At 34.4% G+C, this 17,347-nt stretch overlaps 1 protein-coding gene across 4 annotated transcripts in view; it reads left to right on the plus strand.

The window, feature by feature from the left end:
• LOC122721196 (acyltransferase-like protein At1g54570, chloroplastic) overlaps nucleotides 1–15,696 on the plus strand; it is a 32,493-nt gene extending 16,797 nt beyond the window's left edge. For 3 of the 4 annotated variants that reach the window (XM_021766567.2, XM_043959679.1, XM_021766564.2), the window contains 7 exons: nucleotides 4,501–4,622; nucleotides 5,578–5,686; nucleotides 12,888–13,021; nucleotides 13,505–13,871; nucleotides 14,169–14,282; nucleotides 15,034–15,119; nucleotides 15,233–15,696. In XM_021766567.2, the coding sequence (XP_021622259.1) occupies nucleotides 4,501–4,622; nucleotides 5,578–5,686; nucleotides 12,888–13,021; nucleotides 13,505–13,871; nucleotides 14,169–14,282; nucleotides 15,034–15,119; nucleotides 15,233–15,533 (1,233 nt within the window). In that variant the 3' untranslated portion in view covers nucleotides 15,534–15,696. The remainder of the gene's footprint in view (nucleotides 1–4,500; nucleotides 4,623–5,577; nucleotides 5,687–12,887; nucleotides 13,022–13,504; nucleotides 13,872–14,168; nucleotides 14,283–15,033; nucleotides 15,120–15,232) is intronic. The other variant, XM_043959678.1, reaches the window with a different exon arrangement.
• The last annotated feature ends 1,651 nt before the right edge of the window (nucleotides 15,697–17,347 follow it).

The following is a 17,347-nucleotide window of genomic DNA, read 5'->3' on the forward strand; positions in this document are numbered from 1 at the left end:
GGGAGGAGTGCCTATGGCCCATATAAGGGACACATTACCCCTTTCCACAACCTATGTGGGATTTTGTTAAATTTGGGTCAAGCCTAACTCACCCAAAAGCTAGCTCAAGGGGGAGGAGTGCCTATGACCCATATAAGGGGCACATTACCCCTTTCCACAACCTATGTGGGATTCAACACACACTCCCTCACGCCCAGAATTTTACTGGTGCGTGACATATTTATGGGAGGCCCAACATCGGATGGAGAGAATCTGATACCATGTTAAATTTGGGTCTGGCCTAACTCATCCAAAAGCTAGTTCAAGGGGGAGGAGTGCCTCTCGCCCATATAAGGGGCACATTACCCTTTCCACAACCGATGTGGGATTCAACACACCTTCAAATGAATTAAAGGAAGATAACAAAACCTAATCCAATGAATAGTATAATAAAAAAACGCCTCCATTCAACCCCCAAACGTTGTACAAACCACAGATCTGACAAGGGGGCTGCAAGGTAACTTCGACGTCCTCCCTAGGTGGACGATGAGAGATAAATATTGCTCTAGATAAGTAACACAAAAGAACAAGAGCCCTAAGTCTCCAAAAATTTAAAACTTGACGAGAAACAAAATTAAATCTCTACGAGAATGGCTCTGATATCATGTAACAAGATAAGAAATAATTGGGTAATTTCAGTATATTTTTCCATTGAAGTAAGTGGGTATATATACAGATTACAAGGCCTTGTTAAGGCAACCCCTAATAATTCTCTATCAATCAATTAGCCTATGATTACGTAATCTCCTATAATTATGTACAGATTATGTTCACACTTGTTGAATCCCACATCGGTTGTGGAAAGGGGTAATGTGCCCCTTATATGGGCTATAGGCACTCCTCCCCCTTGAGCTAGCTTTTGGGGTGAGTTAGGCCTGGCCCAAATTTAACATGGTATCAAAGCCTCCCCATCCGATGTTGGGCGCCCCATAAATGTGCCACGCACCAGTAAAAATTCTGGGCGTGAGGGGGTGTGTTGAATCCCACATCGGTTGTGGAAAGGGGTAATGTGCCCCTTATATGGGCTATAGGCACTCCTCCCCTTGAGCTAGCTTTTGGGGTGAGTTAGGCCTGGCCCAAATTTAGCAACACTCTAACAAGTGGCAAAACAACGAGAAGAAGAGGATAATTGACCATAAGAAACAAAAGAAATAGGATGAGTGCAAATACGTCTATCTTTGCGAAGGGCAATGGGCAGATCCAAGTGAGACGGTGATGGATCAGTGGGGGCAGGGTCTGCCGACAAAGAAGCTGGTAGCAGAGTGGAGTTAGAGTCTTCTAGGCATCTGGAATAAACATGAAAAATGGGAGGGTGACTTGGCATATAAGCGGAAGGTGGAGGAAGATTCTGAGGGGGAGACAAAAAGCGAACAGTGTATATCAAGAAGTCATCTTCTTCCCTCTGTGTCATAAAAAGATGATGGTGGAAAAAACGGAGTGGACTCAAAAAATGTTACATCAGTAGATACAAGGTACCGATTAAGATTAAGAGAAAAATAATGATACCCTTTTTGAAGCCGAGAGCAGCTAAGAAAGACACATTTAAGTGATTTAGGATCCAATGTAGTAATCTGTGGTTGAACACCATGAATAAAACAAGTACATCCAAAGATACGTAGTTCAATAGAAAACAAAGATTTAGTGGAAAATAAAATGTTATAAGACATATCACCATGAAGAACGGAGGAGGGCATGCGATTGATAAAAAAATAAGCAGTGGACACAACATCGGTCCAAAAACATTTAGGGACTTTCATTTGGAATAAGAGAACTCTGTCTACTTAAAAAAGATATCAATTTTTTCATTCGGCAATCATATTCTGTGAAGGAGTATTAACAGAGGAAGACTGAAGAAGAATCCCTTTTTGTGGCAAATAAAATTAAAATTCCTTTGAAAGATATTCTTTAACATTATCACTTTGAAATATTCGAACAAAAATATTAAATTAGTTTGGATTTCAGTATAGAAAGTACAAAAAATAGAGAATAATTTTGAACGACTCTTTATTAAAAATAACCAAGTAGTGTGAGAGAATTCATCAATAAAAGTAATAAAGTACTTAAAGTCAGACTTAGACACAATAGGACAAGGATCCCAAACATCTAAATGTACTAACTCAAAGGGAGGCGAAACCCATTTATTGACTCGATACACTGTAGGTAAATGATGATGTTTGGCAAATTGTTACGAGTCACAATCTAAAACAGATAAAGAGAGAAATTGTGAATATAACTTCTTTAAAGCAGAGAGAAGGATGCCCCAACCGACAATAAATATCAAAAGGAGTTAAACTCGTGGAACATGCAAGAGATCTAGGTAGTTTCTGATGAATGTAAAGACTCTCTGACTCATGTCCTCTATCAATAATCTGCTTCATCGAAAAATCCTGAAATACACAATGATCAGGAAAGAATGAGATACAACAATTTAGTGCATGAGTGAGTTTACTAACAGAAAGCAAATTAAATGAGAATTTAGGGAGGCATAACACAGAGGATACAAAAAGAAAAGGTGGTAAGTTGATATGTCCAGAATTCATGATAGAAGATTTAGAGCTATCAGCAAGAGTAATATAAGAAGATGACTTAAGATCGGACAAAAGGATAGAATTACCTGACATATGATCGGTAGCACTAGAATCAATAACCCATTTTGAGGATGAAGACACAAGGCATGCAGTAGAGTTACCTGACTCTGCAATTGCAGTGATAGGAGAATTAGAGAATTTCAGAGATATCTGGTATTGAGTGAATTATGCATACTCGTCTGCAGATATCAAAATTCCCTTATCAGGAGAAGCCTCAACTTCCATGTGCGCTATTTGTGAGCGCTGATTCTTATTTTGAAGTTTCAGGCATGTTTTCTTAGTGTGTCCAGGTTCACGGTAGTAATAACAAATGATTCCACCAGAGTCAGAAGTAGGAACTGCTTTCCCAAGATACTGAAATCCTCTACTACCATTAAAATCTCCCCTGTTTCCACCTTTGTTATTTTGTCTCTTACTGTCATTGCGGCTAACAAGGGCACTAGTGGTGTGTGAAGAAACTAGAGAGGAAGATTTTGTAAGCAACACTCTAGTGAAAACATCATGTAACAATGATATTTCAGAGTCAGAAAGAATATGAGATTTAGCTGTCTCAAACTCTTGAGGGAGACCTATAAAGAAGCTCATAACAGCCATTTGCTCTTGTTGAGCTTATTGAGGTTTCACATATGTGCTAAAAGGCATCAAGACATTAAATTCCTCATAAACTCTTAAAATTCATAAAACATGAGGTCAGAGTTCTATTCTGTTTTTCAACCCGATAAAACGCCTTGCACCTCTCGTAAATGCGAGAAATATTCCCTTTGTCTGAGTATGAAAACTCTAAATAATCTATTAATTCTTTAACAAATTCACAGTGATTAATAAGACCGATTACCTCATTATGAATGGAATTTCGGATCTGCAAAAATAATCGAGTATCATCCCTTGTCCAAAGTGTCATCAGTTGGAGGATCCTTAGTAAGGTGATTGTCCATTATGATATTTCATAAATAAATACGGATAGTCTTACTCCAATCCAGAAAATTAGATCTATTTAATTTGTTCCATGATTTTAGTCATCACAGAATTTCAGCCATAGAAACAACCCACCCAAATCAATGGCAACAGAAAACACAGAAAAAAAAAGATGTGAACAGTACCAAAGTAAAGAGTACCAAGAGTGACGTGAACAGCACCGAAAATACAATCCAACCCAAAAACATCTCCACAAAACACCCAAACGGCAAACTGACCACAAAATTGAAAAGAGGACCTCAGGGCGACATTGACAATGGTGATCGGAGCATAGTCGGGCAAGTGACACGTCTCCACGCGCTGGCAAGTGGGACGGCGTCTAAAACGAGATGTGGTGCGTGAAGGCCACTTGCCAGTTGGACAGTTGTCGGCTCTTCAGGGTAGCGTCGCCGGCTCTCCAGCGTCATTCCTGGGTGGGCGGTGAGAGACAAATATTACCCAATGGGGGTGACTAAAAGAACTGGACAAATGGAATCCTAAGTCTCCAAATAGAAAAGAGAAAAAAAATTTAAATCTTTTGTCCAAGGCTCTGATACCATATAGGAAAGTAATATTTCTTATGTCTATTACAATAGAGATTACAACATATTTATATATAAAAAACCTATCTAGAAAGGAAAGAAAATCCTTTTATCAAGTGTATGATCATATAATTTCTAAGATTAAGCAACTATTAAATCTATCCATATTTATTTCCTATATCAACATATTTACTTCCTATAACACTACATAAATAGGGTTGGGGATTTTCGGGTTTTGTTGTCCACAGACCAAGGCCTGTTTTTTGTCTGATCTGAAATAACTTGATTAATGTGCGTTCAGGTTATTAAGATACTTTTGACCAGTTTAAATATTATATTCTAGGGCTACTGACAGATATTATTATGTTCGATTTCAGGGTCTGGCTGATATCATTCCAACAGAAACTCTTCTTTGGAAGTTGAAACTGCTTAACTCCGCTGCTGCTTATGCCAATTCCTGCCTTCATGCCATAAAAGCTGAAGTTCTAGTGCTTGCGAGGTCTTTACTCCCTTGACCTTATGTTGTTCTTCCTTGATTCTCTCAGATTAAATTGCTTCTCTTTTGCTTGTGTTTCAAGTGTTTCTTAAAATGGTGTATGGAAATTGGCATCTTGTTCTTACTATGGCATGATTCAATCAATGATCATGTTGCATCACTAATGACTGTGTTACATGTATATGATTTCTGTTGCAAAAGTTAATGTAATGGATAGTAAAGTTTTAAGCCATAAATGACCTGTTAGCTCTAGAGTCCTGCTACCAACAACTTGATAAATTCACCATGACAAATGTAGGATTACTCCAGATAAATAGAATCTGGCTTGATCTAGCAGGTGTTGTTGAAATGTACACCTGACAACTTGAAAATACAACAAAAAGCTATGTTTCTTAGACTCAATTTTGAGCATTGTATTTGCATATGTAAACACAGCCAGAGGTTAAAATCATTTTCCAAAGTTTTTGAAGATTTTCCATCTAATTTACCACTCATACGTTGATTAATTTTATCCAATGTCAGTACTAAAGTGAAGTAATGAGCCAAAGCAACTATGCATACCCTCTTTCCTTTATGTTAATGAGTCCTAAAGCTTCTTCAAATCTATTTATTGCCTCCAAATATTAGCACGTGTGCATTTGGTTACTAAAACAAAAGATAGGACATCATTTCATTTGTTTCCTATTCTAGTTTTAGGTTATAGAAGCTGTATGCTTTCTGAGATTAAGAAGCAAGATTGGAAAAAAATATGTTCTCATCTATGTTAGTATTTTTGCTTCAGCATATCACAATGAAGCGTGTGATTACTTAATTAAGGATCACAAATGTATACCTTAGGAAAATGATGCACTTTTTCTTCTTGTGCTTGATTTTCTCGTTGGTACTGTTTGCAAAATCACCTTAGAATTAATAAATATTTATGTAGTTTTAAATTCTGGTGTTGGTGTATTTATTATAGTGGCAAGGATTATATGCTTCCCAGTGCTGATGAAGCTAAGCGTCTTAAAAGTTCACTGCAAAATTGCAAAGTTCGTCTCTTCAAAGACCATGGGCATACAATTTTACTGGTATGTGACAACAAGCATGTTTGTGTATGTATCTAAATTAAGTAGCTGTATGAGAGATGAGTGTCTTAGATACTGCATTGATGTTTCTATGTCCGTTTTAACTATTTCAACTCAATAGAACTTCTGGTCAGTATAGAAATTTTGCATTGCCTATTAAAGTTTAATCAACAACTATTGAATAAAGGAGTATTGGCACTAAAAATCCAAACCTCTTCGTGTTTTTGCATTTTAATCCAAACCTTTTTTTCTTGACATAATAACCTGAATTTTGAAAGCGTTTTGCAATTTTATTCAAATTTGAATTCGAGACGAGTGATCATGTGTCATTGGGTGACATGGCATGCTTCGTGTTTTTTTTTAAATACTTTTTTATGGGACTCATAAGACATGTAGGATTACCATGGTATCATAGCTAGCAACTAGGGTGGCTGAACCTTCCTCTTCTTCTTCTTCTTCTTGCCTCGTTTCTCTTCTCTTTCTATTCTTTGTTTTCCCTTTAACATCTCCAACCACTGTCACCATTCCTCTCTCTCCCTCTACCAAACAATACCCTTCTTCAGATCTATGGAAAATCCTCAATCATCTTTCTTCTCTATCTCTCTCCAGAGCCCACCAACTCAAGTTTCCCGATTCCAACTCCTCTTTCATTAAAACACCTCTCTTCTCTTAAAACTATGGTAGGTATTCAATGTCTTTGAGCTTCGGTACTCCTCCGCAGACTGTCAACTTCGATTTTGACACTGGAAGTAGTCTTGTGTGGTTACCCTGTACCTCTCGCTATCTTTGTTTCGGATGTAACTTCCCAAACATCAATAAAACAAAAATTTCCAAGTTTATTCCAAAGTTATCATCTTTTTCTAAGATTTTTAGCTGCAAAAAACCCAAATGTGCTTGGATTTTTGGATCCAATGTGCAGTCTCAATGCTAAGATTGTGAACCCAGCAGCCAAAATTATACTCAAGACTTGTCCTCCGTCAGTACGGTTAGGCTCCATAGCAAGACGTTTACTATTAGAATCTCTTGGTTTCCTGAATAAAATCGTCACCGATTTTCTGGTGTGTTGCTCTATCATCTCCACCTGCCAACCTGAAGGAATTGTTGGGTTCAGTCACAGCCCAGCGTCTCTCCCTAGCGTTTTGTGGGTCCCATTAGAAAGCATTAGAAAAAAGCACAAAATATGCACACAAACTCACCCATCTCGAATTCAAATTTGGATAAAATTGCAAAATATTTTCAAAATTCGATACGCGAAAAGGTTTGGAATTTTAATCCAATACCCCTTGAATAAATGAACCACCATTTCAACCAATTAAAGTCAGTTCTATGTCAACCATGGTTTTAAATTGCGGTCCGAGTCACGTTCGCGGTCACGGTCGCGGGTAACGGAAACAGACCTATAACGGCCGTAACGTTACGGTAACGGCCTGGCGCTACGCAAACTTTTTAAAAAAATTTGCAAAGTTCATAAATGAAATGATATTGATTAGATTTAATTTAGAACAATGTATACAAATGTATAATAAACATAAATATATAAAATATAGATTATTTAACTTAAGTTAAACATCATATAGTTTAAAATAAGAAAAATCAACATAATCTTTATAGATCGAGTAAACTAATAGCTCAAAGTATAATTTTAACTCAAAACTAACACTTTAATCCACAAAAACTTACAAAAAAAAAAAGGAAAAAAAACAACAATTAAAAACTAAAATAGATAAAATTTAATTAACTTTTTAGAAGAAATAAGCTTGGAAATAGAGTAGTTTATAATGGATCTAAGTTTATATGAGAAATACGCAAGGAATATTGAAATTTGAAAGAGAAAGGGAAGAGAAAACTTAAAAAATATAATCTTTGAAGCTGCTGAAAAGTGTAGAAACTAATGAAAATGAGAATAGGGAGCAAAAAATAAAAGATATAAAAGAATTTTAATTATTGGTAACGGCTGTTACCGTTATGTAACGGTCGGTAACGGCCGTTACTGTTACCGTTACGTAACGGCCGTTACGCATGCAAATCAGGAGGGGCCGTTATATAACGGGATGACGGGTAACGGCCCCCCCCAAAACCCGTTAAATAACGGTCGTTACATAACGTAACGGCCGTTATTTAAAACCATGATGTCAACCATCTGTCATGTATTCAATGTTTCTCTTTGTTGAGATTCTTTCTGTAAATAGCCTAGATTTGTAGTGATAATTAGGGATATGATTATGTGATATGATTGGAATATGATTATGCTATAATTAGGAAATTAATTTATTTTCTTACCTAGTATGTACTCTTGTAAGTATTACATATACCTCAATTGACTCGAGGGGAATAATTAAGTATTTTCTCTCAAAGCTTCTGCTTTCTTTTTCTTTCTTTTCATCATCGGTTTCATGATATCAGAGCCAAGAAACTTAGTTCACCTGTGAGTGGCAGATTTGCCACCTTGCTTTGGAGACTTTTTGGAAATCAGTTGGTCTTACCACCTAGCCATCCTCCGTCTTCAGCTTTCAATCGGCCTCCTGGTGAAGCACCGCTGCCAGAATTGGTCCCACACGCCTCCACGTGCCGCTCGAAACAATCTGCCTCCAGTACACGGGCCGGCACGTGAACCATCCTCCGGCGACCGTTTCACGCCGGCAACTCTAGCCCAGTGGGTCCGGTCACCTGCCTAGTCCGTCTTCACACGCCCGTTCATTACCTTCGGGACTGTTGGTCACGTCCTGAAGCAAGTTCCTTTCTTCAAACTCTCTCTCTCAACATGTCTCAGAAGCAGATAACTCTAAATACAGTTCACATGGTCCAATCAAATAGAGTAGACTCACGTTCCAAACCGAATTCAGTCACTCTAAATGAAGCAGAGTACAGAGAATATCTACATTTCCGAGCTACTCAGCAACATTCTTCTCCAAACATTGCTCATTCTAGTAACTCTTTTGCTTATCTAACTAAGTCTTTACCCATTGGTTTATGGATACTCTGGTACTTCTGATTATATTTCTGTTAATTCCAATCTTTTCTCTACTCTTGTTTCACCTTATACACCATCTAAAGTCACATTAGCTAATGGTTCACAAACTCAAGTTAAAGGGATAGGTAATTTATATCTCCTTCCTTCTATCCCCTTGACTAATGTTTTATTTATCTCTGAATGTCCATACAATCTGTGTTAGCAAATTGACTAAAGATCTTCACTATTCAGTCATCTTTACTGCTGAATCTGTGATTGTGCAGGACCGAAGTACTGGAAAGATGATCAGAGCAGGATATGAGTCAGACGGATTATACTATTTTTCCATGTCTAACCCTCCAAGTGCTTTTGTGTCTACCTGATAAGCGGTTGTCGAAACCGTCAAAAATAAACCTATTAAACAATCAACAATAAACTTGTAGATAGTGGCAATAGGGTCGAACCACAGGGAATTGACACCAATGATTTTTCTAATAATGACTAGGTCAAGTAAATAACAAGTAATTAAAAGAGGGGGGTTTTGAGTTGATGGATTAACACTAAATAACAAAAGAAAGCAATAATTTAAAGATGAGTAAATTAATAAGAGAAAAGCTTCTAGTTGAAGTATGGATCTATTTCAGATTGTTTAGAATTGATCATTGATTCTTTAATACTCCTATTTATCTCAATAAATTAGTTTAGGATGTGGAAGACGCTTCTCACAATCCAAATTCCTCCTTAGTTCTAGTTTGATTAGGAAACGTTCGCTAATCAAACACTAGTTAACAAGTTGCCAAGGAACGTCCTTGGGGCCTTTGGCATCGAACAACTGTTAACTATATTAAGACTTAGAGAAACCTAATTCTAACATTGCCAACCGCGTGGTCAAGTTTAGATCATGCAACTTGATTAAATTTGTGTTCAAATAATATAAGCAATTACGGACTTAAATTATTCAAACAATTGTTACTCAAGCAATTAAAAGCAATAGGCCTAAATTGATTCTAAAAGCAAAGCAACAATTATAGAAAGATCAAATTGCATAAATATTGAAAATAAATAGAAGTTTAACAATGGAGATTTAAATCTCCCAATTCATCACAAATCCGAATTTTCCAACTTCAACTAGAAAGGAAAGTGTTTAGCCACTCATGGTGGACAAAATCACAAAAGAAAAAAAAGAAAGAAGAGATTGCTGCGTTTCTGGAGAGTCTCTGAAGCTGAGAGATGATCAGAAGATGCCTTGCTGGTTTTGGAGGCTCTCCTTTTATAGCTGAAGAATTCTATCTATCTAGGGTTTTGAGATCCCTTTTAGATTTGGTGTTTGACTCCTCTTTTGATGTTGAATTTAATTGCAATTGGAATTCCTTGGATGAGAAACTCTTTCGTGGCTCTTGGTTTTATGTTGGCAGTGATTAGGTTGGATTTGGACTTCTGAAAATTCGGATTTCTGTTTTCTGCCCAATTTCCCGCTCTGCTGTCATTTTCTGCTGTCAAAGTGATTTGCCCGGTGATTTGAGTGTTTTGGGCAAATCACTTGCCCATATCACTTCTGCCTGTTGCCTCCAGGTTTCTGCTTCAGCTTGATCTGGGCAGTGATTTGGGCAAATCACTGACCCAATCACTTTTCTGTCAATTTTCTGCACTTTTTCTCCAATTTTCCAATTTCTTCCTTTTCTGTAAAAATAAGATAAAAACCATAAATTAAACTAAAAAATGTGTAAATAAACAATAATAATTATGATAAAAATGTGGCTAAATTATGCTTGATCACTACCACCTCCGCTGAACTCATTCATAGTCGTAGGGACACCCAAGTCTGAACAAGTTACAAAAACTGGTTCCTAGTCTCTCTTCCTTGCCTTCTTTAGAATGTGAGTCTTGTCAACTTGGGAAGCAAACTTGCGCTTCTTTTCTCAAGCGGGTCAATAATAGGGCCTCTTTTATGTTTGACATTGTTCATTTAGATATTTAAGGTCCAAGTCATGTTAGTACAACTCTGGGATTTCAATATTTTGTTACCTCTATTGATGACTATTCTTGTTGCACTTGGCTTTTTCTGATGAAGAATTGTTCTGAGTTAATCTTTATTTTTTAAAAATTTTATGCTGAAATTCATAATCAATTTGGTGTTCACATTAAGGTATTGTGAAGTGACAATGCAAGAGAATATTTGTCTTCCTCTTTCACTCATTTATTATCTACTCAGGGTATTATTTACCAAACTTCTTGTTCTCATACCCCACAACAAAATGGGGTTGCCGAGCGAAAAAATCGGCATTTGATTGAAACAACCAGCACCTTACTCCTACATCACAATGTTCCGTTGTGTTTTTTGGGGGAAGATGTCCTTACTGCCTGTTACTTGATTAACAAAATGTCTTCCTCTGTTTTGCAACATCAAAGTCCTCATTATGTTCTATTTTCTAACCAGCATTCCACCCAGTTGTCTCTTCGTGTTTTTGAATGTATATACTTTGTTCATAATCAAACTCCTGGCAAAGACAAAGTCCAGTCCAAATCGGTTAAATGTGTCTTTCTCGGCTATTCACGGCTTCAAAAAGGTTACAAATGCTATGACTCTACTACTAACAAATATTTTTTGTCTGCAGATGTCACTTTTTTTGAAACCTCTCCTTACTTTTCTTCGAGTCCAGCACATAAAACTCTTGTTCCTAGAGCTTTGTCTATAACTCCGAGCCTTATCTCTCCTTTGCCTCAAGTGTGTCCATCTTCCACCTCTATCCCACCTCTTCAGGTCTACACACATCGGCCTCACCCATCTGCTAATAATAATGACATTTCTCTTCCTAATGCAGGTACTTCTAATGACTCACCTCCCGTTCCATCATCACCTATTTCGGTTATACTTTCAGCAGTAATAGCTACTCCTCTTGCTCTTCGAAAAGGTATTCGCTCTTCTCGAAATCCTCATCCCATTTATAATTTATAAGTTACCATCGTTTGCCTCCTTCCTATTATACTTTTATTTTTTGTTGTGTCTGCTATCTCTATACCCAAGACAGTTAGAGAAACATTAGATCATCCTCGTTGGTGTAATGCTATGGTTGAGGAAATAACTGCTCTTCATAACAATGGAACTTGGGAACTGGTATCCTTACCGCTCGGCAAATCTACTGTCGGTTGTCGATGGGTTTACACAGTTAAGGTGGGACCTTATAGCAAAATCTCTCTCCAAAGGCAATACTAGTGAGAAAATATCAACACAAAACAACTCATAGGATTGAACAAACCACACTAATCGAACACAAACATAGGTGTGAATAGTGCCCATGAACAGTAATGATGAGCAATACCGTGAATATTGTTGATGAACAGTACAAATGAATAGTACCCAAATCTCAAAAGAATTGAAGTTCTGATACCATGTTAAAATTAGAATAATAGAAGAGAAAAAAAATAACAAAAGAAGATTTACGGTTCAGCTATGACAGCCTATATCCACAAACACAAAGTCTCAAAGGGTTACATCTTTATTGAATTGGATTATTTTCTCATAATATAAAGACTTCCCTATTTATGATAAAGGATCCAAGTCACCTATTGTATGATACCCTAAATTAAGGGATTCTCAAGCTGTAATAGGAATATATCAAATTCTATTATTATAGGAATATATAAATATTATTATCCTTTCTATTTTGAAATACAAATCCTATATTAAATAGGAATAATTTTCCATAACAGTCTCAATGTAATTTTACCATAAGCCCCCAAATTTGAAGTATGGAAACTACTGTCTGATGCGTCTAAAAGCAAGTAGTATTGAAACAAGCTAAAAGATCAAGGTCTCAACTTTGAAATACTTCCTATAAATATTTGTAATCTTTCAGAAATTGAGGCATTGAATTTTTTCTTAATAGAAGCATGTTGATGGATATCATATAACTACCATTTTTTGGTCATTTTTGTTATGATCGAATTCTGAGACTGTGAAACATGGACTAGAGTATGGATATTTTGTACTTTGTCATTTGTAACTAATGAGAATATTCCAAAGTTCTAAGGAATTACCGTGACAAAATTTATGCTTATGACAAGTGCGGTGCTCCTAAATTTTTCTTGTTTCTAGGTGATATGTAAAGCCAGTTGAATTAGATTGTGCCCATAACTTGTACGATATTACAAGCTTCCCTTATTTCATTGTTTCACAGTATGAGGAAAAACTTAACTGGCTGGTTTTTATCTTCTCTCCAATCCCTTAATTATAACCTTCTATTTATGACACAGGAGGTTGGAATTAGTCTGCTCACTATTGTTAAAGGTACATGCAAATATCGGTGTTCAAGGAGGTTCGATTTTGTCTCAGACTTTGTACCCCCTAGCATGTCAGAATTCAAATATGCCTTTGATGAAGTACATGGGTAATTCAGCAGATTTCTTATATGTAGTCTCATCCAACTTAATGGGCATTTTAGGTTGCTTGATCTAGCTAACTGAAATCTGTGGTTATGTCACATTTTTACTTACAATGAGACAAAGGGGATTTGATCCTCAAGCCTGAACTTTTTATTTTCTTATTGTTCACACTTAGGTTAGATGGTTAAAATAAAAGAAAGTTAAATTTTGGTTTTTATCTGTCAACTGTTTATTCTATTTGCCTTTCAGTCTTTATTTGCTTGTCTTAAAACTAAAAACTCTTAAAATTGCTAGCATGCATATCAATGATTAGACTTTGTTGGTTAATTAGTGGTTGATGTTGAATCCAGAGCACCTTGGTGTAAAACCAGCTTAGTTCTCTGAGTTGGGATTTGGCTGCTGACACTTACCAGCTTATTGAAGTTGCATCTCACTACATGAATTTGTATTCCAGGCTCAAGCTAATAAGAAAATCACATACTTTTCAGATTATTCCGTGCTCCTCCTGCTGGCGCTATGTTCTCAACTCTAGATGATGGACGGATAGTGAGAGGCCTTGTTGGGGTTCCAAAGGAAGGTCCTGTCTTGTTTGTTGGTTACCACATGCTGATGGGATTTGAACTTTTTCCTCTAGTAGAAGAATTCTTGAGAGAGAAAATTGTTGTGCGTGGTCTAGCGCATCCAGTAATCTTTACAGATCCGCTGGAATGTTTAACTTCTGAATTTTCTGTACAAGATTTGCAGAAAGTACTGGGTGCTGTACCAGTTACAGCTAGTAATATTTTCAGATTGCTTTCAACAAAATCGCATGTGCTTCTTTATCCTGGAGGTGCACGCGAGGCTTTGCATTATAAGGTATACCAACTTTGTTGTTCACTTCATGAAGTTTTTGGTTGAAAGCTGAAGTCAAAGATATTTTTTGTTCTAGTTTCATCAAATGGAAATTATTGAAGTTGGTTTATATGTTCACCTTGTTGTTATGCAAGCCATTGGCACCATATTAGTAGTTTGCTGCTCCATACTTGCAAAGACGTCTTGTATGCTATTCCACAATCCCCATAGCTGCCATCTCAACGTTATCGATTCTTTGCATAACTAAGCTATTTATTGCTTTATATTTTTCAAGTCCTCACAGTATTCTTTGATTTTCAGGGTGAAGAGCATAAATTATGTTGGCCTAAACGACAAGAATTTGTGAGAATGGCAGCAAGGTTTGGGGCCGCAATTGTGCCATTTGGGACTGTAGGAGAAGATGATATAGCAGAAGTGAGTTTTACTTTCCCCTCTTCTACCACTATATCATTATTATACTGGACCCTTTTCCTGATGGTACAGGTGTTTTTGTCTGCTTTGTATTGCCAGGTAGAAATTAACATAGTAACGTTTACCTTTGTAAGAAAAAATTTAAATGAATTCTAACAAAATCATACAAGAATTCAATTTTCCTTTAAATGAAAAATTTTCAAGTAGAAAAGAATTGAATTCTTTCATCCCAAACAATAAAATTGTTAGAAAAGAATCTATTAAATTGAATTCTTGTAAAATTTTGGATACCAAACGGAGGTTTAATGGTTATGCCCAAAAAGCAAGAGAAATTTTGGTTTTCTTATTTATTTTATCCAAACAATCCAAAAACTTTGGTCTTGCTTATGACCATGTTTGGTTTTTAATTTTATACACAATTAAAAATTTGTGGCAATCATATGTGCTGGGAGCGTAATAATTAATGGATGGAAGTGGATATGTGTCCCCTCCAGTAGAAAATTTAAGTGAACAAGACTTACTATTTCCTTATTTCATATTTTGTACATATGCAAACACACAGGACCCAGTATCTGGAAGATTAAGCATTTCTGATACTTTTACATCCTTATTACTCATTATATATACTATTTCCCTTCATATGCTTTTTAGACAATTTTGTAAAAACTTCCACTGCTTTTTCTAAACTTCAGTTTGCAGTTATTCTCATGCTAATTGTAAAACCTAAAAGCTGTTTGTTGTCTGGTTGTGGCAGTTGGTTCTTGACTACAACGACCTAATGCAAATCCCTTTTGTCAACGACTTCCTTAGAGAGATAAATCGAAATGATATGAAACTCAGGTGAATACTCTCTATGCAATGACATTTGATCTGCTGACTACAAATGAAAATATCAGATTAAGATACTAGGTAGTTTTGTATCTGCATTGACAAAGTGTGTGATCTGATTACAGGGATGAGAGTGAAGGAGAGGTTGCCAACCAAGAATTGTTTATCCCAGGACTTTTGCCTAAGGTTCCTGGCCGATTTTATTTTCTGTTCGGAAAGCCCATTGAAACGAAAGGAAAGGAAGAGCTTCTGAAAGACAGAGATTATGCAAATGAGTTGTACTTGCAGGTAAAATCTGAAGTTGAACACATTATGGACTACTTGTTGAAGAAGAGAGAGGAGGATCCTTATAGGAGTATCATTGATAGAACATTATATCATGCAATATATCACCCTTGGCAAGACGTGCCAGCCTTTGATCCTTGAAATAAGGATCGACAAGGCAGCTTTGGGTTCCTAAACTTGTACAAGCTTTCATTTACTGAAAATGTATTATGTACAAACTACAAAATTATTTGTAACTAGTCATTTGATCGCATAAATTTTTCTATTGATATTATTTTATAAAATAATATTTTTGTCGTATAAATTCATTCTGTCTACTAAGAGAAACAAAATATTCTCTCAAATTTTAAATTCAAAATAGTAATTAAACACAAATTAAAAATAAAATTTACTAAACTCCAATGGTGGTGGTGGATGACAGTGGCAATGGTGGAAGAGAACTATATGTTTTTATCACAGTACCGTTTAAATATGTCAATTTTTTAATTGAGTATATCAATCATATTAGATGAACACAGCTTCATAATAGTACGAATGGTTTTACAACAATTATAATATAAATTTATTTCACTCTAAAATACCTAGATAATTCTTTATTCAATTTTAATTTAGCTAAGGGTGTTGAATCCAATTTCAATTAAGCTAAGAGGATTGAGTGAGTGGAGAGTTGTGAGGTTTTCAGTGGATTTTATATAAAATATATAATGAAGATTACATATTTGTAAAAAATGAAAATACTAAAATTATTATAATTATTAATATAATAAATTATAATAATTCGAGTTTAATAATTTAATTATTTAATATTTGTAACACTTGATTTAGAGTATTAGAATCACAATTTTACTTCTTATTATACTTTAATTATTTATATTTATTAATTTTTTATAGTTATTTGAATTTGAATAAAATTTTAGTTTGATAATATTTTATATAATTAATTTTATAAATTCTTTAATTATTTATATTTTTATCTCAGTTAATATTTTTTTATAATAACTTTAATCAATTATATATATTTATTCTATATAATTATTCACATCATTGTAATTAATTTATATTATTTTTAAAAAATTAATTAAATTATCTTCGTTATGATTTTATAAAATTATCAAATAAATAAATAATACTGTGAGATAGTAAAAACTTTTTATATGGTCTTTGTTATAGAATTATTGCTATATGGTAAAAGTGATTTATTTTATTGTTCCAACATCTCAATTTTCATAAATATATTTTTAACATTTTATTTATTACAAAAATAAAAAAAATATAACAATTTTTTTAATAATAAAAATACAATAAATTTTTTATTGTAATATTAATAATATAATATATTAAAGAGCAGTAGAACATCAAAAGGTCATATAATTATGATAATAAATATAACAAAAATTGTATTTCTTATATTACAAATTGTAGTAGGAAATAAAAGGTCATAGATTAATAGTAATAAAAAAAATAATAAATTGTATTTATTATATATACCTGAATTATTATTTTATATATAAATAAAATTTAAAAAGTATTAAAAATTATAAATATATTTACACATATCATAAATATGTAAATTAATTGTGTTACTTGTCAAAGTAGTGATAGTTGTCAATCTCTCATCAATATATTTTAGAGTTCATATATATATATATATATAAATTTATTATTTATTAATAATAAAAATATTATTTTTCACATTTTATAGTCAGAAAAATAAATATGTATTAATTTTTTATTAATTATTTTAAAGATATAGTTAGCTTTTAGTTTTAGATTTTTTAATTATAATATTTTATTGTGATTGATATATTATTAAAAATTAAAAAATATTTTAAAAATTATATAAGAATTGTAATAATAAAGATAATATATTAATTAGTAATATTGTTTAATATTAAATATGAAAATATAATTTAGAAATAAAAATAGAATATATTAAGTGTGCCATTTGATATAAG

The sequence above is a fragment of the Manihot esculenta genome, chromosome 9, assembly GCF_001659605.2.
Source record: "Manihot esculenta cultivar AM560-2 chromosome 9, M.esculenta_v8, whole genome shotgun sequence".
NCBI lineage: Eukaryota > Viridiplantae > Streptophyta > Magnoliopsida > Malpighiales > Euphorbiaceae > Manihot > Manihot esculenta.